Below are 27698 nucleotides of genomic sequence, written 5' to 3'. Positions count from 1 at the left end.
ATAAAAAATCATGAATCAGAACAACAAAAACATCAGCAACACAGAGAAAAAACATGAACGTAAATGTAGTTATTGGTGACTGAACCCACGTTACGGCACAGTCAGCTTGCTGGTTAGTAAATGTGGGGGCAAAATAACAGGCATGAGTAGTGATTAGTGATCATGCAAATGCTACCGGGTCCCTGCAAAGATCAGAGGCAGACCAGGGACCCCCAGGAACTGGAAACTCTTCCGACATGCTCAGAGCAACTTCTTTATCAATATAAATTTTTTAAAGTAATTGTAAAAATTTTTCTTTTTCTTGTCAGACTACCTTGAGGATGAAAGCCAGATTCTGGAAAAACAAAGGGAGAGACACGCCCGCCGGCTCGAGGAGTTGGAAGCTATGAAACCTGAAGGGAGGAAAGTCAGGGATGTCTCGAACTTCATTGTGGTTACTCCATCATCACTATCCCCTGTGCAGGAAGAGGAAGAGGAGGAAGAGGAACCACAAGATGAAGCAGCGGCATATGATGAAGAAGAAGGTGGGGAGGGTGCCCCAGCAGCAGCTATTGAGATGGAGGGTAAGTCATCTGAACCGACAACCTGGACCAAACCTGAAATGGAAGTGGGTCACAACCGGCGTCAGGTTCACAAGAAACCAAGCATAGTGGGAATGAGGATGCGAGAGCAGAAAGAGGACATTGTGGATCTTGATTCATTTGTTAACCAGCACTTCAAAGCCAAAGCTCTGCAGCTGGCTGCTTCCAGCCGGGTTAAACAGCGCACCCTGCAGAGGCAGAGGGAGGTGGAGCAGGAGCCCAGGCATGTATACAGACTCGGCATGGAGCTGGACGCAGGGTTCGGCATGGTGGGCCTGCAACCTTTGGATGCAGACCTTGATCTGGATATGGGGCAGCAGAAAAAGCGGCTGCTGAAGCGAGACCTAACAGGCCAGAACTTTGAAAGGGATGTTGAGCTGAACCACAAGGCGCGCTGGATGTCCATGTTGAATATTGGCTTCTCAAAATTGGACATTAGCCTGTGTGTCATTCTGTACTTCCTGTCCTCCATGTGTCTTTTAGGCATGTACCTATTCTTCAAAAACCGCCTTAGGCGACGGCGGGTTAAAATAGCTTTGCCCTGAACCAAAAATGTATGTAAATTCCACATCTCACTTTCACTGTGTTCATATCAGCAAAGTCTGGAGACACTTTCAAAAGGTGTTGTAACAATGGAAGAAAAAGTAGGTGACAATATGTTCTGACATGAACATCATTGAGGGTGTTATGTCCATGTGGAAAGGAGGAAAAGGGAGATTATGATGGTTTTTTTTTTTTTTTTTTTTTTTTTTTTTTTTGCTTTTTGTTTTTATCTAATCTTGTAGTTCATCTGCCCTCCAGAGCTTTTCAAGCAGCAATTTAACTGTGAAAAATATGTGCACATAGATGTATATATATCCATGAATTCCTTTGAATTTCTCTTTGTTCTGCACTTAGGGGTAATTAGCTGTGCTCTCTGACTGTTTCACCACTGATGAAGGATAAAATCAAACCCACTATGAGCGGAAAGTATTTGTTTAATTTGTTAAGTGAATGCAACAGTTTTGTGTTGTTTTTCTGCTTTGCTGAAAGTCTTCTGCCTAAATTCACGTTTGTGTTTTATAGTAGAGTGAGGACTTTGTAATGCTAGTTCTCAAGTACTACAAAAACAAAAATTTTAATTTCAGTAAGGATTTTTATGTATTTCCCTAAGTTAAAATCAAAAGTTGATTCGACTGCCACCCTTTCAGCCAGGAAAACTGGTGCTAAAAGTTGGTCTTTTTATAATATCGCTGAATATCACATCACACTGCTGAATGCACATCATACTTTGGTTGTTGATTAAAAACTGGAGTGATGAATATGTTCACACTGGATACAGTTTTAGGATAAACGAGACATGTTTTTGGGGGCTTGGCCATGATGAATAACTTCTGTTGATCATGTCAAAACATTTTTCTGTTTGCCTACATCTGGCCCAATAAAATTATTTTTGATAAGTGTTTGCCTTTTTAATATTCCAGCTAGTTGAGGAAAGTTTTTGGTTTGGTAGCTTTAGTCTCTTTATTTTAATCATAAAACAAATTCATTTGAAAAAGAGGTTAAAGTTGATCTTTTTTCTTTTAATGTATGTTGAGGAAAAACAAGATCATGTTTGTTTTTTCTTTTTGTTTTGATAAAGACCATGAGAATATGTGGCAAGTAGAAGCTGGGTGTTACATGTAGAAATGGGGGTTTAAATCATCCAAGGCTGAAGGAAAAAGCCTGTTGCCATCTGCTGTGCAGCGCAAGCTAAATCCCAACAATTTCATTGGGATTATAGCAAGTGAGTAATCCAGCTTTCCTTTAGGACTAGAGAGGAGAGATTACCCTTGAGGATTAGCTCCCTGCAGATAATAAACTTTATTAAAAACGCAATCGGCTTTCATGGGGCTTCTTCCATCCTCACATACACTTGGAAGTGGGCTCTGCCAAGGGGACCCACAGGACCAGTGAGGGGATCGGATGAGGTTGATGAAAGAGTGAGCGGTGTGTGTGAGGGATAAATGAATGGATGAACGGTTAGAGGACGTGGGTTTGATGTTAAGATTACTACAAGCCCATCTGAAGAACAAGTGATGCTTGATCTTGATGATGTGCTCTCTGAAACATTGGTTTGAATTCCCTTGACTCGTGGCCTTTACCTCCACCCTCCAACCTGCCTCATAGACACACTAATTTCATCCAAATCTCCAAACCTTTTCTTTATCCAAGCAACATGCTCAGCCATTGCAGTGTAATGGGTTTTGATAGTGAAATAGTCTATTGAAGGCAGTCACGCATAAACACAATAGTCAGATTAATGTTAAAGAGATGGAGTGTCAAGGCTGGACAGCTGTGGTTGTGTGATTAAAACACTCAGGTGTGATCCTCAGTTTATGAATGATTATTACTAGAAGGCATCTGAGAAAAACACAATTTGTCCCAGGAAAATTTTAAAAGTTTGCCATGCAGCAAATTTTAAATACTGTTTTTTTAAAATCGATACACATTCTGTGACTTGAGCACACACACATCTGTATACATGTTTACCTGCATGTGTTACAGTAATGGAGACGGCGATGCTTTGTGCTACAAAAGCCTTTTATCAGGTGTGTTGAGCTGAGTGAGCTGCAAGTGTTGTGATAGCTCAGAGGTAATGAGGAAATTGGCAGCAATGCAATATCTGCCTACAGCTATGTCAAGGTCGGGGTGAGGGGTTCACGCCAAGGACAGATGCTTCAAATTGAAATCAGGGCACATACAGAGCTGTTGGTGCTCTTTGAATAGTTTGTTTCTGGAGAAAAAAAAACATTTTTATCAAGCCTGCATGCACAATGAAAGTAGTTTGAGATCAGGTGAAGTGTTAACAAAAAAACTGGATAAGATTTTGAACAAATTAAGGGTTAAAGCAACAAAGAGCACTGTTGGGCCATGGCCCTGCTCTCATTATTTGTGAAGGGCAGACCCATAAATATGCATCGAGTTACCAGCCATTAAACCTTCTATGATAAAAAGGCCAAGGCTACATATGATTGCCAAAAAAGGGCTTGTGAGAGGTACAAGATGTTACCACAGCCTCCCTTATATAATCAAGTCTAAATAAGACAAGATATAATGTACTAACTAATGAGCTTTAAAGGTAATCAGGTACATTGTTTTTTACACCTTTTCATGAACGCAGCTTTTTAGAGTGAACTAAGTCAAACATATTTTATGTCAGACGTTCTGGTCTTATCCTTCTCATAACCCTCAGAAACAAAATGTAAGTCAACCCCAAACTCGATTTATGTTCCCATTTTATTTAAATAAAAGCAATAATTATACACTGGTTCTGAAGAATTAAACTATTTGACAATTAAACATCTGAACATATTAATAAAAATTTAATCAATCCAATTCAAGGTCAAGGGGAGGGTTACTGGTACATCACAGAACTACCACAGATAGAGCAAAAACTCAAAATTTTCAAGAAATCTCAGAATAATGAATATCAGGAATAAGAAACAAGTGATTAGATTTTAGGGTTTGCAATAAATTTGAATATGAAATAGTCAGGTGTTATATGTTATAAATATATTTCTTCTGACCTCAGAAGAAAAAGTTGCTGATGCTCATTAAGTTTGAAAAGGTAAAAAAAAAGTGTAAAAATCCACGGTCAGGCAGTTTTTTTTTTTTTTTTTTTTTTTTATAAATTGAACATTATTACATTGTTTCCAAGAATGGGGTGTGTAAAAGTTATGCAGGGAAACTTCTAAGTAATGAAAAGCCTATCTCACATTGGGTAATGTTGGTGTGACCCAAATAGCTTCGCTAGGGATCATAAGAACAAGCTTGCAGAACATGTTTTTACGAGACTAAAACAGAGATCTCTGAATCAGTGAGGAGTATTATATTTGAAGAAAGGAAAATACTGCGTGTCTGCATAAAAACCTCATCCCATCTGTGAAAAACAGTAGCAGTAGTGTCATGATTTTGACCTGGATCTTGGCCTGCCATCATTATTCTGACTTGTATCCAGGAATTCTACAGGAACATGACTTTGTTTTTGCCTGTGAACTGAATCTTGAGAGAAAAGACTTAACCATATTGTTGCTTTACGAGAACATGTTCCTGTTGAAAAACCAATCAATTTCATGTAGGCCCCCTACATGAAATTGATTGGTTTTTCAACCAACTGAAATTACTTTTGTGAACTCTGCTTGTTTAGATAAATTGTCCAGGTCACTCTAGATCATTCCTTTTGGCTTACTATGAGCTGTTCTTGTGCTCAAAAGAAAGTTTTCCTTGAATGTTTTTGGTGAGAGGGTGCATTGTTGAAAAATATTTTGCACTGAGACACTGCTATGCGATTAGACCTCAAACTGAAGGGTAAAAGCCTCACCTCACTGCCCTCTTGTTGTCTTCCATAAATTAGACAATGTAGAGTTTTATAGTCACTCCTCTCCTGTGTGTTCTCTGTCTCAATGTTTATTACCCCTCTGCTATTGATATTAAAATGCAGGAGGGGCTTGATGCATTTTCTGTCATCTCTCTTTCTGACTTTAATAATACTATAAAGCTTCCTGCTGTGGACAGAGGGAGAAAGAGAGAGAGATGGGTGGTGGTGGGGGGGTGAATAAATTATGAAGAAGAGCTTAATATATGGTATCGGTATATATCACATCCAAACTAAGCCAGATCCCCTTTCGGGTTTTAAATATGCAGCCTTTTAAAGGCAGAAGTCAAGTAGGGTCAGATCCATCTCATTTTACTGCTCCTGTCCCTCCCCCTTTCATGTCGCCGCTCATCTGTTCATCTCTCAAACATCTCGTCTCAGTGAGGTGAGACGCCAAACGAAGGGGGGCAGCAGATGATTGTCATGCTGAAGCACAGCCAATCCAGCTGGTGTTCAACCAGATGCAACCAAGAAGTGCACTCTGATGGTTTTAGTTAAAATAATAACTTTGTTCATGTCTGATTCTGAATCTGTGTTTTACACTTTCATGTGAACTCTATGATTTTTCTCCATATTGAATTTTACTGACTTAACTTCATTGGAAGAAACTGGAAGGCCTTGTTCAGGGAACTGTAAAATTGGGAGAGCTGTAAAAAAAAAATGGTTTTATATGTTATTTGGCCTAAATGACAATTGCTTAGGATTAAACTTTAGAAAATTGAATCACAAATAAAGACTGAAGCCATTCCAACAAACAAACTAGTCTTAACGAAAGTTTTTTTGGTTTTGTCCCAACCCTTACCGTAGCATTTGGTATATAAACAGTCTGCAAAGTTACAAAGCTCAAATTCCACACCAGGTATACTCACAGCTGATGCAGAGCCTGAACTAGCTACTCAATAAAATGATAAGAAAAGCTTTCTACTCTTTTTTTTTTAAACTAACTACACACACACACACACACACACATATATATATATATATATATATATATATATATATATATATATATATATATATATATATATATATATAAATACATAGTGTGAAATTTTGTTTATGTCCAATAATGGTCCCATCAATGGACAACAGCCAATTGCTGCTGTCATGTTTTACAGTTTTACTTCTAACTGTGTACAGATGACAGCACTGCTTATTAGCCCAGAACATGTACCCCTTGAACATTTCAACATTTTTTAATTTAATTTATTTTTTGTCTTTTTCAAAGGTAAACTGTCAAATAATAATGTGTTTTAAACTGTCAGTCAGAGAGAAATTCATTTAAAAAAAAAGTTTATTAGCGATACCAGAGGATGGGATAACCTGAGGGGTATGAAACTTTTTCAAACAGAAAGCCTTGTTCAGGCAACTGAAAAAAATAATAATCAGGGCAACAATATGAGTTCTTAAAAGTTTGTCATTTAACTATTGATTATACATTGTATAAAATGATGATCATGAATTTAATTAAATCCAAGTTTTCCTTTTCAGGTTTAACTGTGTTTACTTTAGATATTGAATTAAAAATGTACAGGAGAAAAATGTTATATTTACATTCTTTCCAGCAAAGTTTTCCCATATTGGGCTAAAACTATTCAGAAATCCATCTTTTTTATTTATTTATTTATTTATTTTTTAAAATTTTTAAATTTGTATAAATGTCATATAAATGCCAATAATATGAGCTAAATGAGCAGACATCAAATTAAAATATGTTTTGTTTTATGTGTTATATGAGCCTACAATAAGTCTTTAGCCCAAGACCTCGGTCACCTTAACCTTACAGATCCTTTTGGGAAGCGAGGCCCTGATGGTATGCTTTTACCAACACCCCTTCCCCTCCAAAGCTAGCTTATAGCTTACAGGAAGTGCTTGGGTAATGAAGCTGGAAAAGATCCAACATTTGTCAGTCACTCTGCTTTAATTCACTCACTTGGCACTGCTCCTGTCATTGAGTCTCCTGTGAAGATTCATCCCCGCCTTTTCATGGAAATTGTGTCTTTTCTAACTTTGTTTTTTTGCCATAAGTCATCAGAATTGAAAAGCATTGAAACGATCTGATTTTAATCTCCACATAAAAGACAAATAAAACACACACAAATGTAGTGTTTTAATTCATAATTAATTTGAAATATTTTCATAGTAAATTAAATTGGTCGTAAACAATCATAGTAGTCACATTTTAATTAAGCTATATTGTTTGTAATGTTATTTCATTGATGTAGTGCAAATCCACACAGATTAAGCAAAAACCTTTATTTAAATATTTAGATTTTATTTAAATTTATTTAAACCCTAAGTTGTAGATCACTCAGACCAAAAAACTACTAAAGCTTTTGTGTTGTCATTTTCATTAAAGCCAACAGATGTATGTACAACTTTACTCATGGTCAAGTTGTCAAAGATTATTTTCATGGTGGTAAAATAAACACCAACTGAAAACAAATCATTGGGCAACTTCATTCAAACTGGGCTTTATTTGCTTTCCTGACCTCATGTGATGAAGCTCTGAGGATCTGGAGTCTCTATCAACTGGACAGCAATCAGACAGAGCACCACCTTGAGCAGGTGCCAGAGCATCACATGGCTCAGAATTAAACTTGTAAACCTGAGTGATTTCTAAAGAGATTCCCCATGATTTCCTTTCTGTACACCGTTATTTCAAACATATAGGTTGTCTACCAAAATGTAGCTTTCTTACATTTAATGCTGCTACTACTAAAACAAACAAAAATAACTAAATAATAATAATAATAATAATAATCTGTATGCAAGCTTTTTTTTTTTTTTACTTATCGTTGTCTTGGCAGCTCGGCTCAACTCCAGTTACTCGAGTTAAACAAGCCTATTACCGCCTCTTTCTAGCACGACAGGGTCAGGTTCAATCAGAGAATTGGAAAATATCATTTCTGACAGGAATAGATTTCGTTTGTTCAACCAATCTCTTCTACTAATTACCCAAATGGACAGGAGCTGTCAGGAGACAATAACTATTCCCTAATAGAATTTGCCCCCCAAGTGCAATTTAATTTTCTCCTCGGTGCTCTCTCCTAAGGTTCCCCTTCTCTTTCTGCCTCTCTCTCTGTTCCTCTCCTGCTTTCCGACCAAATGCTCAGGGACACGCGCTGCCATCGCGTCCTATAATGTTGTTTTATCAGCGGAAGCCGGAGAAAAGTGTGGACTTACTGCCGTTGTTTCTCTGTGCGCTTCGACCGCATCCTGCTGAAACAAGCCTCCGAGAGGAAGAAGAGGCGGAGGAGGGAGAGAAGAGAGGAAACTGGTAGCACGCTGCTTCAACACCACCCCATTATTAGGTAGGTCTGCGCGATGCACAGAGCTGCGATTCATCTTTGCAAGAAATACGCACCTACATTTAATTACACTTATTGTGCATCTTTCATATATCAGTGGTAATTTTCTGAGCTGCTTCGCAGCCATTTGCAGAAAGATTTAATGTGCGTCCACACGATAATGTTTTCACCATTAAGGATATATTTTTTTCTTGAGTTCAGGTTTAGGGCAGTGACCTTTATTAAACTCCAGTAGTCTGCAACGGTTTGGGCACGAACACCTATTTTTTTTACCCTCAATAAATAAATAAATTAAAAGAATTTATCGTTTTCTTTTTTCGCTTTCAACCCCTTTTTGTTGGCTCATTACGAAGCAGGCCTGTTGCAGAGTTTTATGACTGATGGCACATGCATTACACTCCATAAAAGCCTGCTCAGTCCGTGGGGTGGATGTGTTTCTGTTCATGTATATCTGACTCCCTCAGCGAGATGGATCTGTGAATCGTAGTTGTCAATGAACTCATCCACTGAAATATTATGTCTAATTAGAGGTGGCAGGGTCAGTGATGGCGGCAAAGGAGTCACCCCCTGCTTGAGTTATAGTCCTACAGCTGTTTCCTCAGGAGATCAGTGTCCCTTCTCTCTTATAGAGAAAAATCTCATACCGCCTCTTCAGAAATGTATCATTAATGATTTTTATTTCGCCCCGCCTTTCTTTCTCTTATTGTGCAAAATGAATTTGACCGTGTCAGTTCAAAATTGTCAGTTGTGGCTTGACTAGCTGCTGGACCTTGTTTTCTAAATATGCAATCGTCTGTCATTTCAAGTTGTACTGTTTCCTATAAATAGGAAATAGTACAACATTGCTGCAACCCCCCACCCCCACCTCCCGCAAAAATAAATAAATAAATAAAAGAATAATTCCAGATGTGGCTTATTTTGCAAATCATACAGCCACATTTTTGGCCATTTAATTTTGAAGATGGGGAAAAAGTGCATAGCACAGAATCCCTTTAAAGTCCCAGCAGATGTGCGTGCACGTCTTTTCTCTTTCTGCATCCTTCAATTATTCTAATTGTGTTGCCTTTGCTGACAAGTTAAGAGCATTTTATCTGCATTGTTTTCCAGGGCAGCTAAAAAGCCTCGATTACAACAATCAGAATAATTGAATAGTGTCATGGGTTGAAGGATTTTGATGGGAAAAGTGTATATTGAAAATAAAGGACGACCATAGGACCACATGACTCCCTTGCTACGGATGGATGGATGGATGGATGGATGGATGGATGGATGGATGGATGGATGGATGGATGGATCTTCTAAGATGGAAACTGCAGTCTTGAATGGGTTGGATAAAATTCCTGTAATATCCCTGCCTTCTTTATAATCAGCTTGATGTGCGTTTCCATTTTACTAAATTACATCTGAAACATTAAACATGCACGCGCATAATATTGTGCCTCCGAACAGTAGGCTATATAATGCGATAAAAGAATAAACAGTCTATAGGAAGCGGGCTATAGTCTACGGAAAAGACAAGAGGACAATGCGGCCACAAAGAGAAATCTCATTTACTCATAAGCAAACTGAAAATGTGAGTTTCCAGCACGAGCCTAAAATTAGTGTATTCTGCAAGGGGTGTAATTTCTAAATAAATTTATTATTATTATTATTATTATTATTATTATTATTATTATTTGGTAGTAGTAGTAGCAGTAATAGTGTAACTTCTTTGTAAAATTTTGGTTGTATTGTTGCGTGGAATTGATGCACAAATAATAATTTAGTCATTTTAGCTACCAAATTCAACTTAATTAACTCAAATACAATTTAAACCGTTATTTAGTACCTAAAAAAAGGACTTTGTCTTCCACATGTGTCCGGCCAGATGTGTTTGAACTGCAGACGGACTTGAAGGGAACAACGTGCGCTTGTTTAGAGGCGGCACGCAGGCTACAAAGCGCCACTGTGTGCTTTTCTTTCTGAGCTTGAAGTAAATTGGAAACGAAGACTGAGTTCATCTTGCTTGAACTAGCGACCCTCCAGAGGGAATATCTTCTCCGGGAGAGCCGTCTCAGACGATGGGCTTTAAAATGAACAGTGTCAGGAGGACTGCGCCCTGACTCCTAATCCTACCTGTCACTGCCGAGGACATGAATAGCTCATACAGGTGAAACAGGTCCTGTGAATCTAACTCAGACATGTGTCCAATAATATTCCCTCTGTGGTGTGGCTTCACTTCTGCTCCCATAGCTCTTAAGTGACGTCTTTTTGTTTCCTTCAGATCACAGCTTCTTTGCTGCTTTGTACACACTCCTTACACCTCAAACACCATTTGCATGGCCCATAAAGTAGGCCTTCGTGCATGTACCTCAGTGGAACAGGTTAGTACCGCTATTTATCGCCTGATTTCTTATAAAACTCCAATTTTGCGTTGCAGTTTGTCAGAAGAATCCCTGTTGAGGGGACATCATTATGTCTGGATGAGCAGCAGTGAAATCTGCAATGAAAATACAAATTGGTTCTTTCTAAATTTGTTTTATTGACATTTCCTCAGCTAAAGCAAAAACGTAAGTGGTCCTCATTTCTCTGACTGAATGTACCCCACCTCTTCCCCTCCGTGAGGACTCCTGCTGGCCCGGGGCCCTCGGGAAGCCACTGCAGTGAGCTATTTATGGTCTCCATGGAGCAAGGTTCCGCCTCTCCGGAGACATTTTCATATACCACGTAAGACGCATCTCCTCTCCTCTCTCCTCCTCGCTTGTACACCTACTGAGGATGCTTTCCGCCTCGAGGGGAGGGGAAGGTAGCAATCTCCTTCCTTCGCTCTTATTGGCTCTAGATGAGCCTCTGCCGCGGTGACGTCACGCCCCGCCGCCCCTGCAGCGCTGAATGGACCGAGCAGCCAGTCTGATCCACTCCAAAACAGCTCAGCACGGCGCGGCACGGCGCAGCACGGACATCACCCTGGGAATAGAGAAATAAAGGGACAGAGGTTTGACCGGACGGTGGTTTGAGATCAGTCTGAAGAGAGGAGACAGGCCACGGCACCAGCATCATTTTTTTTCCTCACAAGGCTGGACGGGGGAGTGCGCCCACCGTGTTGCGGGTGTATGTGAGTGCGCTTGTCTCCCGGTTTGGATCACGATGATGCAAAGTGCGGCTGTCCTACCAACAGAGAGTCCTGTAAAGAGTTTACCGGAGATTCTCGGCGTGCCACTGCAACGTAAGACATTTTTTCCTCCCTTCTTTTCTGTCTAGAAACCGGGTGCAACATGTGCAGCGGGGTTTGGCTCATTGAGAGAGCTTATTGTGGAGAGAGATTGAAGACAGGAAACTGAACCTTTGCAGGCCCATGATGTGTCATGCTGCTTATATTTCAAGTTGTAAACCGCGTTTTAGACAAGAGTCCTTCACAGCAATGCCATAAACATCCCACGTGTCCAGTTAATCTCTGCAGCCCCACAGAGCTGGACTGTATTTTGCAATAAAGACGACCGAGGAGTACCGCAAAAGGCACTTTTTAAAAAATGTATTCATCCACAAATGAATTTTTACTAAATCTGTCTGCTAAAAAAAGCAACAGCGGGGCTTTTGATTCTTTGATTCGGCCTCAAACTTTGCTGCAACCAGTGCTGCTAGGCTCACACTGAGCCTACCAGCTGTTAATTTGTAAACGAGCCTGCATGGTCAAGAGATCAGACGCAGTTGTCATCATTACCCATCAGACAGAACACACACTGACTTTGACTGACACTGGTTCAAATTAAATCCTTTATACGTTTGATTTCAGGTTTAAGAAGGAAAGGCCCAGGTACTCCGTTTGTGTTAGTTTCTTATTTATATCATAATTAGCTTCTTTACTGTATTAAAGCAAATATTCTTAAGAGTTAATTAATCTAAGGCTTTAAGGGTTTTCTGCCTTCCAGCATCAAAGAAGACGAAAAATACCTTACATCTGTTCACTTAATCTGTGCCAGGCCCCGTTCATAATCTGATCGTGCAAGACTGAAGTACAACTGGATACATATCTGCTCTGACCTAATTATTTAAAGACGAGTTAGTAAAATGTACAGATGGAGTGTGGCTAATCTGCGACCACCCCAAAAAATAATCCACATGGAAATGGGATAATGCTGAGGTAATTGAAAGGCAGCTACTTGGTTTCAAAATACTGACAATACATATTCAAACCATCAAAAATAAGCCTATATTTGTGTATTTATTTTATCTAAGTGTTTTCAGCTAATTATTAAATTTCAAACAATATATACAGTATATATGAACAGTATATATTAGGATTTATTTTCCACATCAGTGCTGTAACCTAAAAACAAAAAAGCGGCAAACGGGATGTATAAAATGCGATGTGTGTGGTTAAAGTCTGCTCAACATATTTAAACCCGACGAAGGGAAGAGAGCCTATATGCGGTCGGCTTATGCTCTTTAATTTTATAAATCGAGACAGATTAAAAGATTGGATAAAGATCCTGCCACTCAGCCCCCCCTCGTAGCAGGAGTATTCACCCTGGATTTAAACCTGGATTATTTCAGGAATATAGCAGCAGAAAGTATATCTAAGTATTTCATGTCGCAGACAGAGAGCTCTGCTGACTCAGGACAATTACATCCAAACCTTAACCTGCAGGCAGTTAGTCAGTGTTAAACTGTTTACTTCACATTCAATTAACACAAATCATTTGACACTAAAGTATGAGAAGCCAGAGCAGCGTTCCTGCTCTGAAATCTCTCTATTTTATTTAGATTTTTTTTATTCCTTTGTTTACTGATGGAGGCAACCGGCCTGTAAAGAGTGGAGAGTGGTGGCAACAGATGATAAGATATGAGGAAGACCTCCCGAATACACGAGGGCTTCTCACTCACGCACGCGCCTATGCACAACGAAGCTGGAACGGTGGACGTTGTGTCGTTGCCAAGAACTGAACTGCTTTCCTTTCAGCACCACCTCTCTCCCCTCTCAGCTTCACCCACCCACCACTTAGCTCCAGATATTTCACATGCTTTCTCGCTTTAAAAGGCCAAGGCACGGATTCATGTCCTGTCCTCGTGCACTTTCTTCTATTACCTGATTTTACTCGGTGCTGCTAAACAATCCAGCATGTGTCTGTGCAGGAGAACTGGTTTGTACCTGTGTACAGTACATTTTTCGTATTTGATATGATCAGCAAGTTAAATGTGAACGAATCAAATCTAATTAGCACAATTCTAATTATTTTTCATTTCACAAAATTAAAATTGACGTGCACAAAAATCAACAGGAATATTGCATGAACATTTACACACACGGAGAGCATGTGGGCTTTGTTTTGCAGGCAGTATGGAGTGGTGATATCAAAAATAGGCACACAGGCTTAAGGCAGATATTGTGAGATGATTTCACGGCAGAGATCTTTTCTTTCCAGTAAACATCTCCACTGAGTGTATTTAGGCTCATGGTAGTATTCTGTTGTGTGCTGAATTGTTTTCTTTACTGAATATGCAGCGAAGCTCAAAACAAACAAAATGTTTATTTTACACCATCAACCAAACACTGAATCACCGAATAATTGTTTTAATTTAGCAGAAGTGACGGGAAAACATAACAAAGGACAAAAACATGAACAGTTACCACACTTTTATTATGAACTAACAAAAAGCGCCACATTGCGGATTTGTTTGTTTGAAGAAATTTGCTTCACAAAAAAATCTGAATTCAATTTGAAATAGATTAGAGTTTATCTAGTGTAGATAATCAATGCTGCAATAAATTTCATGTTATCCATGATTTCCGAAGGTCTTGTGTGAGAATGGATACTTGCTGTGCTTTGCTGATGTTTTATTTTTCGCAATCAAATAAAATTAAATCTTGCTTAAATTCACCTTCACATCCAGAAACCGTCTCACCTACTAACGCTGGTTGTTGCCATGGTTGCAGCAAAATCACTAATAGATTATTTAGTAGATAAAACAAGCACCAGATAGAGTATGCACACGAAATTAAGACTAATATATATATATATATATATATATATATATATATATGCAGCGAACAGTTTCGACATTAGCACCTTGGACAGTGACGGACATGTACGCACGCATACACTCCTCTCGTTCAACGGTAACAGAAATGTCGAGACAGTATGTAAACCGCATAGATCTATTTTTTTAATCAACTGGAAAAAAATAAATAAATAAAGTTTGGACTATTTAAAAATGTTCGAAAAGTAAAAAAAAAAAAAAAAAAGAGTAACTAGAAAAAGAAAATGGGACTAAATCTGAATGAATGGACTGCTGGAAAGCTTTCACAGCCATTCCTATAATTCATAAGAAATATAATAACTGGATAATATCAAATTTGAATTCGAAATCAAATAATGTCCTTGTCTGATTTGAATTATTGCACGTTTAAAAAACAGGAAACCACACATGGTTTTATTCAGGCAAACAGGGTTCAGAAGACATTTTATTTGTGATTGAACTGGGCTTCTATTACCAATAAAGACATGCATGAAGAGTACTGTGCATCTTAAAAAAGAGAGAGAATGAGAGAAATAGAGAGAGAGAGAGAAAGAAAAAGTAAATGGTCTTCTAACAAGATTCTGTAAATATGTCAGCCATGGTAAGCTACCTTTCACTGTTTCTGTATCAGCTGAGTGTGACCTGAGGTTCTTGTTGTTTCGCCTGGCAGAGATCCCTCAGTGTGCAGGCTGTAGTCAGCACATCCTGGACAAGTTCATCCTGAAGGTGCTGGACAGACACTGGCACTCCAAGTGCCTCAAGTGTGCAGATTGCCAGACCCCGCTGGCGGACAAATGCTTCTCCCGGGCAGGCAGCGTCTACTGCAAGGAAGACTTCTTCAAGTCAGTGCACTTCTCATTTTGCTTTGGTTTCTTTTTCTTTCTCTCTTTTTTTAAATGTTTATTTTTATTGATAGATTTTCTTTCTGTGTAACAAACATAGTCAGCAACATTGCTGCCTTCAGCGGGGTGACATTTTTCAGGACAAAAACTGGTTTAACCAGAGAAAGTAACCTGTCTGAAAGGAAGAAATGTTTGAATTGCTCCTGTAACTATTTTCAATTTGATAAAATTATACAGTAAATTCACTATTAATTATTTGGTAGTATTTAACATCTGTTACACTTGGCTCCTTATTTTGTTAAACAATGCAGTTGGTTTAGTTAATTCCAGTTATTTGTAGTAGACTTGATAAACTTCTTATAATTTAAGAAATGAAATAAGCAATGACAAAGTTGGATTGCTGATTATTTTGTTTTGAATTATTGTAGTTTGATAATGTCTGAATTGTACAGCTCAGTTGACCAGTTTAGTCATGAACATGTGTGCTGATGATATTCACAATATTCATAATTTCTATACCTTATATTATCATAGCTCTGATTAATAATTCTGTTATTTTGCAATATGTTTTGCCATTTTTCTTTTTTTCTTTCAACGATTGGATTTCAGTGACACTACAGAAGAAAATTGAATTTGACTTTCATCCAAAACAGGATCAGCAGATCTGGGCTTTTTACTAAATCATGTTTGAAAGGGTTTAATGCTCAAAGCTTGAATGAGCCCTGACTGGTAGCTAACTATGTTTGCTGACCTAGGGGGCAGCAAGGGGGATGTTGGCATGTTAAAAATTCCTCAAACATGAAATAGCACAAACGTACACATTCTCTGGTGTTTTCTTCCTTGTGGTGATTTGGAGTCTTCACCTTGCTTTTTTTTTTATTTTCATTGGGTTGGTCCTGAGATTTAAAGCCTCTCCTGACTTGGTTTTTATTGGTTTTCCTCAGGGTGTGTTTACTGTTAGAACTCCTCCTCCCCCTACCCCTCCTCTTTAGCTTTCACTTATTCATCTGCAAACACATAAGCATGCAAACATGCACATATACACACACGTGGACATACACACCCCATACAGTGCATTGATCCTGTCCATCAATCAAGCGGCTGGCAAATCTATCGTTAACAGAAATGTACTCCAGTGCTGATTTTTCTCTCCTCAACAGCTGGAGCTTCTATTAATGCATACACTCTGCCATCACTCTCAACTGCAGTTTAAGAAATAGTGTAGCCTGTGAAATTTTAATCTCAGCTTCTGCCATCACTCTACCCTGTCGGTGATTTGCATCAAATTCTCTAATGGTATTCATGTGTTTCCTGTTTTCATGTAGGCGTTTTGGAACAAAGTGTGCATCATGCCAACAGGGCATTCCTCCAACACAGGTAGTACGGAAGGCGCAGGACTTTGTGTATCACCTGCACTGCTTCGCTTGCATCATGTGCAGCAGACAGCTCACCACTGGGGACGAGTTTTACCTCATGGAGGATGGGAGGCTGGTGTGCAAGGTGGATTATGAGACAGCAAAACAAAATGGTAGGTGTGCCGGGACACACAAAAAAATAAAAGTATGTATAGAGAGAGTTTTACAAATTCTGATAAATTATTGAAATCCGGTTGGTAGAAATACTTTGATGGGGAAAAAAGAAGGTTATTTAGGCTAATAGTAATAATCACTATTAATTTCTGTCCTTCTGATTCAGTGCTAAAAGGCTTTGTTTCATTATACTGAATCAAAGTAGTAGAAGTGCATGATGGTTCAAGCTGTATAAACTATGAATGCAGTGAAATGACTTCTGACTGTGAATCGTTGGTGTTTGTCATCTGGGTGTGTGTGCTGTTTCTGTCCCTCCCTCTCCTCTGAGATTTCCATGTATCTCTGATTGATTATGTAAAGTAGACCAATGCTCTTCTATGGTGCAGCTCCAATAACTCCATTCCTCTGGCACTGAGTAGATTTATGTCCTCTGCTGTGGGAGTGGGACAGATGCACAAGGACAATAATACACTCCCATGCATGACCATTCACTTTGTTTAACACACTCACAGAAGCCCAGGGGCTCTGCCTTTTGAGGCAACAAGACAAATGTAAGAAAATGCCACTTACACTTGAAATGGTGGTTTCAGATGATTCAGAGGCAGGAACCAAGCGACCAAGGACCACCATCACAGCCAAGCAGCTGGAGACCCTCAAAAGTGCCTATAAGAACTCACCGAAGCCAGCACGCCACGTCAGAGAGCAGCTTTCCTCTGAGACGGGGCTGGACATGAGAGTCGTGCAGGTAAAGTTTTTCTGTGTGTTCCTTGAAGAACATTCTTAACTCCAACTGCGGTGAAATGAAGCGGTTCAGTTCTCATGACAAGAGCATCTTCAATCTAGCTGCTGTTTTTCAATATTTAATGCAACTGATTACAGAAATAAAACCTCTGTTCAATATTGTTTAAATCTATAACTAGAATCACCATCAGTATCTCCAATTATCTCTGGTTATTTCAACAAAGAAATAATTAAAAGAAATTAAATTCAGTCTAATTATCATGTATGTTTTTTTTTTTTTTTTTTTAATGAATGTATAAATGTAGAAAGGAACCAGTAAGGCCTTAGTCGAGGTTCCAGCCTTTGTAAAGAGTCAAACAGCTCATCTATTAAACTCCTTGGTCATCGCACATTTTACTTTAATGCAATGTTTTGGTTTTATAGTTATTTATCATCTCTTAATTATTTTTCTATTAAACTATTAAACTATTAAAAGTTTTGCTCTAAAAATAAAATTTAACTGTGACTTTGTGCAGTCTATTTGCAGCTTACATATGAATTATAACTGAGAATTTCATACACTTTATCTTGCACCTAAATGTCCCATACATCTCCTTACATGTAAAAAATGTGTGTTATTCTCAGAGTCTCAAATAGCAATTAAATAATTAAACAGAAAAAGTATAATTATAGGTTTAATTGTTAGACTGAACTATGAGGATTTTATTATTTCCCGTTTCTCTCAGGTTTGGTTCCAGAACCGGCGAGCAAAGGAAAAGCGACTGAAGAAGGATGCAGGTCGACACCGCTGGACTCAGTTTTATAAAAGTGTCAAACGGAGCAGAGGTGGAGCCAAAGTAGAGAAAGAGAGCTCAGCTGACGACGCAGGACTCAGCGACAGTGAACTGAGCTTCAGAGGTATTTTTGTTTGTTCTTTTCTTTTCCTGAGAGAGTGAGAGAGAGACATCCCTGAAAGGGAACTGTCAGTAAGGCCACGATAATGGGATTAAGGAAGCCTTCAAGCTGCTAAATGACATGGGAGCAGCAGAAATTGAATGTGTCTTTGTGGGGATTTCATTTGTTTCCTTGCATTTCTGCAGGGTGATACCCTCAGGCACATCCAAAATAGCATACTTATTTCACATCCTCTCTGCAATGGCTGATGCTTCCTGCCTCTGTTTCTCTCCATGATGGAGCTTATTGGAAACAAGAGAGTCTCCTTAGTGGGATGCAAATGGCATTCTAGACATCCTTTGTTATTTAATATTCACAATCTCCATTTTGGATAGTAATAAAAGTCTTCAAGCTTCTTTTAAAAAAGGAAAGCTATTTTTATGAGAAATGAAAACATGGTGACAGAAACTCTATAAAGCATGTGAGGCTTTTAGTCAATTAGAGAGAAAGTGCTCTGGGGATTTGTTGTTATTGAAGCCACCCAGGGGATCGATTGAGATGGAAACAATTATTTTGTGCTGCAGTAATTGTACACATACAGACATTATAGGAGGAGATAAGAGCTACATGTAACTAGAATATTTAGAACCTGTCTCCCTTTTCCTCTACACCTTTAGTAAAAACAAGTAAAAGGTAAATACCAGAACTTGACTTGTTACATAGATTCTTAACTATATGACTAATATATGACTACATTGCTGCTGCAGGATGCAAGAAGTACAACATCTGATTGCTCAGATTTTCTGTCTGCATAATGTGCCCTCCATAATGTTGACATGAAACCTTTGCCCTTGTTAGAAAAGGAAAAACATGCTATCACACTAAGAGAACTGAAATAGTTTGTGAGGAAGCATCCACTAACTGTACCATCATGAAATCTGCATCAAATTGGCACAATAAATCTGACTCATAAAAGCACTTAACTGTATTGAAAAATAACAACTATATAATGTGCACGCAGGTGACAGTGCTGATGTGTCAAAGATTTTACACTCCTGATGCTAAGTGATGCTGTCTCTTCTGCAGATGACCAAGTCTTGTCAGATCTCAGCCACGCAAATGGGCTTTATGGTAGCGTTGGCGACGTGACCGGCAGTGCAGTGCTGAATGGCGGCTTTTCTGTTGACGCAACAGGACAACCATACCACGACATCCGAGCAGGAAGTCCTTACGGCCTTCCACAGTCACCTTCATCCATCGCCTCTCTGCCCGGCCATACGCCTCTGCTTAACAACCTGGGCTTCAATATGGACAGTCTGGTGGTGCAGGGGGGCCCAGGTGGTGTGGGACAGGCTCTGAGGGCCATGGCGGGAGGCCCCACCTCAGACCTCTCCACAGGCAGCAGTACAGGATACCCTGACTTCCCCACCAGTCCAGCTTCATGGCTGGATGAAATGGACCATTCCCAGTTTTGAGTCTCCAGCATGGTAGGAAATAGCTGTGAGGATACATCAAAATGGACTCATATATTATTTTTTTTATATATTTCCTTGTATCACCCTACAAGACTGGTATGTTTGGTGATGTTGAGTGAAGAGGAGAAGGGAGAGAAGAAGTGTGAATCTCAGTCCTTCAGCAGTACTACTGATGATGTAACAACTGGGTCAAGATGTGCAGTCTGGACATAAGCAGCAAAGACCACCCCCACACTGAATTTTCAATCTCAGCACTGTCATTCATTTTTTGTTTTCGGCTGTCTGTATGTTGTTTGTTCAGTCGTTAAAAGCAAGACTAAATTCCCACATGTGGGAAGATTATGGTTGCAGGGGAGAGAATATTGTCTCATCCTTGAAATAATCCACACCATCTTTGTCCAACAGTTACAAGATTATGGCTACAATCTGGATCAAAGTCCATATAAGATCCAGGAGGCACCTGCATGCTTCTGATTCATAATGAGTATGACTTCTGTCTGGCCATAACAAAGCCTTTGCAGTGGCAATGCACTTTACTCTCTTCTTTTTCTATGTGTATGGACAGGAATGCAGGAGAGAGACATATGCACAAGGCAAAACACAGTGTTTCACTGGGAGAGAAATTTACAAGAGCAGTGGCACAAGTCTGAATTTTGAAACATGCTGATGTTTTTTAATGTATTGCTGGAGCTTACAAGTATTTAGGAAGTAGATGGTTGTTGGTCTGTGCGTCCGTCTGTCTGTCCGTCTGTTCATAGAAGCTTTTATCTCCCCTGTTTGATTGAAGGGGAATGCCATTTGCTATACAGCAGATCTCTGCTATATTTATAGGTGCTTGAGTTGTTCTTGTCAGTACAAAAGCCGTCTGAGAGACGTCCACCAGTATTACAAAAAATCAGACCAGGACTCAATCAGACCTCATGAGTATGAGGACAGTCAGGACATTAAAGATTTGGAGTTATTCAGCTCTCACCGCCAGATATAAAGGTCATACATCTGAATGGGTTTATTCTTTTTAATGCACAGATATATTACACGGAGGTATCTATCTACAGGAGATGCAGGAGATTTTAATGATCCGTTTAAATGTCAAAATGTAAATTTGACATTATAGCAAGTATTAGCAAAGTTGAACAGTGATTACCCCCCCCCCCCCCCCCCCCCCCCCCCCATAAAAAGAAGACAAAGAAGGAAAAAAAAACTTTGTGTTGGCTCTCTTCAGTCTGATCCAGGTTTCGTTTGATAATCCACTCAGTCCAGCAGCTCTACTTTTGCCTGCGGGCAACCTACTTCCTGACCTTAGCCTGGTCTCCCACTGCCTGGCCTCCATGTCTGAGGGATTACCACAGTCTGCCACATTTAAGGCTGATACTTCAGCATCAGAGCTGGCATGATTGCTGGGCTGTGTCTCGTAGTATCGGCAGCATCAGCTGGCTCCTAACACCTAAACAATAACTTAAATAGAAAAGTTATTCACTATAAGCAGAGCTGCTGTTTGTGACCATCATGAAACTTGCATTTGAGCTGTAAGAGTACCTAAGAGTTAGATTTTGACCTGTTGAGCATGCCAGGAGCCGTTGCTGTTTTAATTCAAATGATCTTTTTTTTTTTTTTTTAACTCAGCACCTGGATCTTATCTCTGCTTTCTGTTCTTGAAAGGAAGCAGTTCCTGTCAATGAGGGCACCAATTTGCAAGGAAAAATTGCCAAGTCTTTTTTTTTCTTCCCTTTAACCATAATGCAAATCAACCAACAGAAAGTGACATCATTAAAAAAAACTGTAGATTACAGCCCACAAATTACATTGTAATCTAATAAACCAAACTGTACTGGGATTAATGTGAGTAAAATGGGACAAGACATGAGGTTAGGACATAAGGGGGGTAAAAATTCTTTAAAGTACTCATTCAAATAAAAAATTCTCTCTGTTATAATAATCACAATTATTTTATTCTCAATAACAAAAGACATCTGAAATAAAAGTTTTGATTTTTTATCTACCTTTTTTTAATCAAGTACACTAGACAAAAAGGGGAAAATATCACATGAGAGGTTTTTACAAGTAGTATGCATTATTGTTTTACTTGGCCAAACTGTTACAAATGGTCAAATAGCTTAAATCTGTCTCATAATAACTTAATATATACAAGTTAATAAATAAAGACCAACTCTATAATTCCTTTTTATACTCATCCAAATACAATCATTTTATGATTACTTATTTTCTTAGTAGATGCCCAGTAAGTTTAGGCAGAGTAATTTGTTGGCTGCAATCTATGGTTTTAGTAATGATAACGTAGAAACATACTATCAATACATTTTTGTTAAGTCTGTGTTGCCTCAGATGTTTGCATATTGTTGTAAATTTTGTACAGTTTGACAACGTGTTGATCGTCTTGTTTCATGAGCGCTATTTATTATTGCCATGTGTCTTTGAAAAAGATGTAAAAGAGAGCACTGAATTTATTCATTTATGCCTTCTGTGTAATGGTATGAACTGTGTACAGTCAAATCTATATGAGGAAAATAAAGCAGAACTGTCTTTGGGTTACCCTCACGTGCTTTTCTCTTTAATACACTGAGCCTGCAGTGATGAATGTGAGAGTTAAGATTTTCAGCTGGACTTTATTTCTAATCTATGAAAAGAAAAATATGTGCTGTTGGTATTTTTATTATTTTGCCTTATTGAAACGCTCTTAGAGCGAGTTAACCCGCAAATTCATTTACCCATTGAGGGCATTTACCACACACTTAGGCCTCTATTCAATTGTGGAGATCCATTTAGTACCACCAACAGACAGTGGTCAGTCAGTTAACAGTGATTGATGCTGTTTTTCTCTCTCGCTCTCAGGGTGGGGGTGACAAGAAAGATGCATGAAGCGAGACAATAAGGAAGGAAAGAGCGGGAGAGAAATAAAACAAGTGCAGAAACAGATGTCTTGCTGGTTTTTTCTCTGATCCTATCAGTGCTAAAGAGACACAGCAGCAGATTGCAGCCCTGCCAAATCTAGCCTTAATCCCTGGGCTGTTAACTAATTGTAGAGTGCTTTGTTAAATATGGACAAATATGCTTTGTAGTCAGGCAAAGAGGGAATTTGCCTCATATGCAGGCAGTTAGCTTGTATGTCAGTATGTCAAACTGGTAAACACATTATATAAAGGATTTTAGTAAACCAGTAAGGCCATTAACAATTCCCCATATTAATGCTAACTAAATTATTTAAAAAAATGTCTTTAGAATTGTTCAGTATAAAAGATAAGATGGTTTCCAAATCATCCCTATAACTACATTTTCACAGGTCCGGTGATGACAACTTTAGTAAAATTTCATTCTTTGTACTCTAATCTAGAAACCTCCTGCCAACATGGCACTGGTGTGTTTTGAGTAAAATTTAAATGTTAGCATGCTATTATGTTCACAACATGTGGATTTTAAGTAATATTTTAACCATTGTCCACTCAGTCCACTACATAGTATCTCTCCCATTTTGTAGTGCTTTAACTGTAACTGTGATTTAACTGGGGCTGCACGGTGGTATGGTAGTTAGCACTGCGGCCTCACAGCAAGGAGGTTGCTGGTTTGAGTCTCAGCTGGAAGGGGTTTGAACAGTGGCCTTTCTGTGTGGAGTTTGCATGTTCTTCCTGTGTATGCATGGGTTCTCTCCGAGTTCTCTGGCTTCCTCCCACACTCCAAAGACATGCATGTTAAGTTAATTGGTCTATCTAAATTCTCCCTAAGAGTGAGTGGGAGCTTGTATGGTTGTTTGTCTCTCTGTGTTGGCCCTACGATGGACCTGGGCAGGGTGTAACCTGCCTCTTGCCAGCTAATTGCTGGGACAGGCTCCAGCTTTCCCGCTATCCTGAACTGGAATAAGCAATAAGCAGTCAGTAGGTGAGAGGCAGGGTACACCCTGGACAGGTCGCCAGTCTATCGCAGGGCTCAATCATCCACTGAAACTGAAAGTTGTGTACAGAAAAAGAGATTTTTACATGCAAGCTCATTTGCAATGCTCGGCACAGATGGGCTTATAAAAACAACCAAACCAAAAAAAACAAACAAAAAAAACAAACAAACAAATAAAAGAAAAACAATATGTTGGGTGAGTAAGTTAGTGAGTTCAGAATAAACATACTATGTTTACCACTTTAAGTTAGCGGATTTGAGTTAAAAGGTTCAGTCTTCTCAGATTGCTCAGATAAAAAGTGTGAGGTAGCTGCTGATTTACTGTTTAAGACATACCAAACAAGCCAGTACGCCAGCATTATGTAAATGAGTTAGATAGTCAGGTAGAAAAATGAAGGAAGAAAAGCCTGGACCATTAATGAAGTAGCCAGATGGTTCAGCAGTGTGATTTGTTGTTATGTGGTAAGAACTTCCTTTGGTCTTTGCAAATTTGTAACTTTACATATAAATATAAAAATTGAGAATATCATTAATTAACTTGATTAATAGAGAATTTTAAATTTAATGGTTAAGCAACGGAAAAGTTGATGAAAAGTTTCACTGTAGGCTCAAGTGGTGGCATGAATTTAGTGGAATTACCTTATACCGCTACTGCATTGCTAAAGTTTCTCTCATGTTAGTTGCAGATTTACTCTCTCTAACTATGATGTTGGCTGAGTGTGTATTATAATGAAATTACACCACAGTGTACATGCGTATGAAACTAATTTCTACACAGCAACGTGGAGCATTTGTCTGAGAGCAAACCAATGTAACCCAAACTTAAGTGCTATCGATTCCTTTGTTTTAGCTATTCTTGTTGCATTATGAAAATAAAAAGAAACACTTAGCTTGGTTGGAGTTTGCACGTTTGAATAAAATGCCACAAATTGAGCTGATTTTTATTTAAACATTGATTGGCTGGGCTATGGGCATTAATGGATAGGCTCTAATAGAACTGGCTTACAAAGATAAAGAGCCACACGGACAGTTAGGATAATTTACACGCCACTTACAGCACTAGTATACAAATAAATCTGTGGAAACTCCACCACTGTTGCTTTTGCGAAGATGACAAACACAAGCACAAATGCCATTATCATCGATCGCAAGGCTTTTATTACAAACTTCCTGAAGGAAACAGTTTTTTTTTTTTCATGTGAAGCAAAGGAGAATAAATTAACATGCAAAACAGCAAGGATTTGTTTTGCACTGACAGTCAATTTTGCAGCATTGAGAAAGGACATTTTTCTCCTCAAATGCCTTCATCCAACCCTGCAGTGAACAATGATCTGCAGGATGACTGAGTGAGTCTTAAAGAGGGACTGGAGTCAAACAGAGGCCTCTCAATGACACCCTCAAGGTTGTGAGCTGTTTCATTTGGAACTGGGACTTTTCCACAAAATAGTCCCCTGAGCTGCAGAGATCAGATAGACGACAAATAACAAAAGGAAGAAGGTTTATGACCATGAATAAACCATGATAACTACCTGAAGACATGATAATGTATTTACTGCATTGGAGGTCCACTGCCTTGCAGAGTCCAGGTATATGAATAAGACAACGTAGATGAAGTTGCCCACCAGCTTGTTAGTTTATCTAAAATCTGAAAGGTCAAGTCTTCATTGTGATTCATTGGTGGAAAGTGGGATTGTTTTTTCATCACCAGGAACTCCACATATAGCTTAAAAACCAAGCCTCTCTCTCTTTCTCTCTCTCTCTCTCTCTCTCTCTCTCTCTCGCTCTCTCTCTCTCACACACACACACAACACACTTTGGACACCAGTGAATGAATCTCAGATATTAGCTGAAAGTTTCTGGAGGATTAGGTACAGGGTGTAACGGGTTGCATTAAGCAAAGACCAAAGTGAAAATGTGAAATGGCTTTTGTACAGTGAAGAGAGGAGAGGTAATGAAGAAGATAACCTACGTGCAGACTTAGAGTGGAGATTAAAATGAACAGCTGAGGAAATCACAAGACATCATATTTTAAGCAAATATGTAAGTATCCTGGTTCATCAAATCAAATCAAACTTTGTTTATACAGCACTTTTCTTGCATAACAGCAGCACAAAGTGCTTTACATAATAAAAACAACAGTTTAATGTATCTTAAAACCACAAGTAATCACACACCCAAGTTCACCACAAAAAAAATCAAAGCACACACACGCACACACAAACTAAACAGACACAGAGCCACACCTCCCACTCCTCAACCCCACTCCTAAACATTCTATCTCAAACTATGAAAAATAACAGTATAAACAGATATATGTCCGCACCGATGAACTAGGTAAGGAAACAATAACCTAGGCCGCCAACCTCTCGGTTATAGTTTATAATAAGGTTTTCTCACATTTGGGACATCCTGCTTTACTTAGAACACAATTACATGATTTGGTTTGACTGCATATCTGGGATCTTTTTAAGATCAATATGTTATATTTAGTCTCTAAAAATCATAATCACAACCAGAATCCTGTACACACAAAATATTACTTAATGTGAGTAGAGCTTTTTTCATGTTGACAGTTGATGAATTTGTCAAGTAAAGGTGAGGGAAAATTAATCTACTGGTATCTTCATGGATATTTCATATAGGAAATTTAATAATGGTAACGTGTTACCTTAATAATTAATAATTATTATTCATTAGACATCTAATGGGCCACAGCAGTAATTCAGTGGTTAGTTGATTGTTGTTTGGTGACAATCAACCATTTAATTGCTGTTTTGACAAAATAATTGTGCCGCTTCATAGTTGTAACATATTAGGTATATTTGATGATAGTTAACACCTGATTAATTTATTTTAACTATTTTATTTCCATAATTCTGTAATAGTGTGAGATGACAAACTGCCATGGTGTAGGACACTTTAACCAGTTAAATAAATTATAAATGTTCATTATTACAACCGTTTATTCAGCAAGACATTAAACCCGTCACTCTAGATAAAACTGTTCAATTCAATGCACGCTCTCTAACACGCCCCACAAAATCCCTAACACCATAGAGTTTTAGATTAAAGGGGTACTCCAGCTCCCTTTGCAGAACAGTTGTGAGAGGCACTTATGGGGAGTCAAAACTGAGAGCATTAATACTTTATGCAACTTCACTCTAAGAAACTAAAAGAAAGGGGAAAATCCTTTAAATTCAAGTTTCTTCAAATTCTACTTTGTTTTTGCATCTCGAGGCAACTGTAAAAAACTACTGGAGAATAAAAAGCCCTAAAAAGCCCTAATACTTTGAACTGGTCTTAACTTCACTTTATTACTTGTCACTTCTAAAAAGAAATGGAAAACAGAAAAAAAAAAAAAAACTCGGGATGGAGAGTGTTGGGACTGGGATGTGCGTGAGTATGCGGTTTGCAGAGGGAGGGAGCTGCAGTGTCAAAAGTGAAAAGCTCAGAGGAAAATTGAAGCTCCATAATGGAAGCATAATGGGCTTAGTGTCAGAGTCTTGCAGACGAGCCGGGAGGGAAGCACGACTGCCGTCATCCTCTCTTACCTCAAGCCAGCATAACGGGGTTTAGGAAACAACAAGGAGACAACAACGAGACCCAAACATGCTTTAGAGATGCACCAACAGCCTAATGGCTGGATGTGGCTGGAATTCATAACATCAAGATGGTCTCCTCTTGTCTCTTTGTGGGATTGTGGAGCATCATGTCTCAGACTTGCATTGAATACTCAAACGATTTCCACTCAACTCATGTAGGGTTCCTCCTCAAAATTCATGAGCAGAAATGCATGAATTTTTTATTGAAGAAGATTTCTTTGGCTGACGTTTACAAAGCAAGAAGACGATACTTTCAGAAAAATGAGTACTTTAAACTCTCCTCTCCTTCTTATAAAGAGGGCAAAGAGGAGACATTGATGCATATATAGGCATTGTATGGAGAGATTTTAATTCATCCCATGTGCAGCACACCCAACTTGCATTTCAATATACTTCCAGCACTGTACAACAGCTGTCAAGACAACAAATGAATTACAAGAGCTGCCCC

The 27698-nt window shown here is 38.8% G+C and overlaps 2 protein-coding genes across 2 annotated transcripts in view; both read left to right on the top strand.

The window, feature by feature from the left end:
- Nucleotides 1-2020, top strand: part of qsox1 (quiescin Q6 sulfhydryl oxidase 1) — a 28115-nt gene extending 26095 nt beyond the window's left edge. Inside the window, exon 13 of the mRNA XM_042005393.1 lies at nucleotides 309-2020. Coding sequence (XP_041861327.1) covers nucleotides 309-1126 — 818 coding nt within the window. The 3' untranslated portion in view covers nucleotides 1127-2020. The remainder of the gene's footprint in view (nucleotides 1-308) is intronic.
- A 3295-nt stretch (nucleotides 2021-5315) lies between these two features.
- On the top strand, nucleotides 5316-20880 carry lhx4 (LIM homeobox 4). The gene is made up of 7 exons (XM_042006273.1): nucleotides 5316-5362; nucleotides 8136-8257; nucleotides 14956-15127; nucleotides 16453-16655; nucleotides 17247-17401; nucleotides 18123-18294; nucleotides 19357-20880. Exons 1-7 carry the CDS (start codon nucleotides 5316-5318, stop codon nucleotides 19743-19745), a joined length of 1260 nt encoding a protein of 419 aa, XP_041862207.1. The 3' UTR covers nucleotides 19746-20880.
- The last annotated feature ends 6818 nt before the right edge of the window (nucleotides 20881-27698 follow it).

This window comes from Melanotaenia boesemani, chromosome 14, assembly GCF_017639745.1.
Source record: "Melanotaenia boesemani isolate fMelBoe1 chromosome 14, fMelBoe1.pri, whole genome shotgun sequence".
Lineage (NCBI taxonomy): Eukaryota > Metazoa > Chordata > Actinopteri > Atheriniformes > Melanotaeniidae > Melanotaenia > Melanotaenia boesemani.
This window is presented reverse-complemented; position numbering and strand designations above follow the sequence as displayed.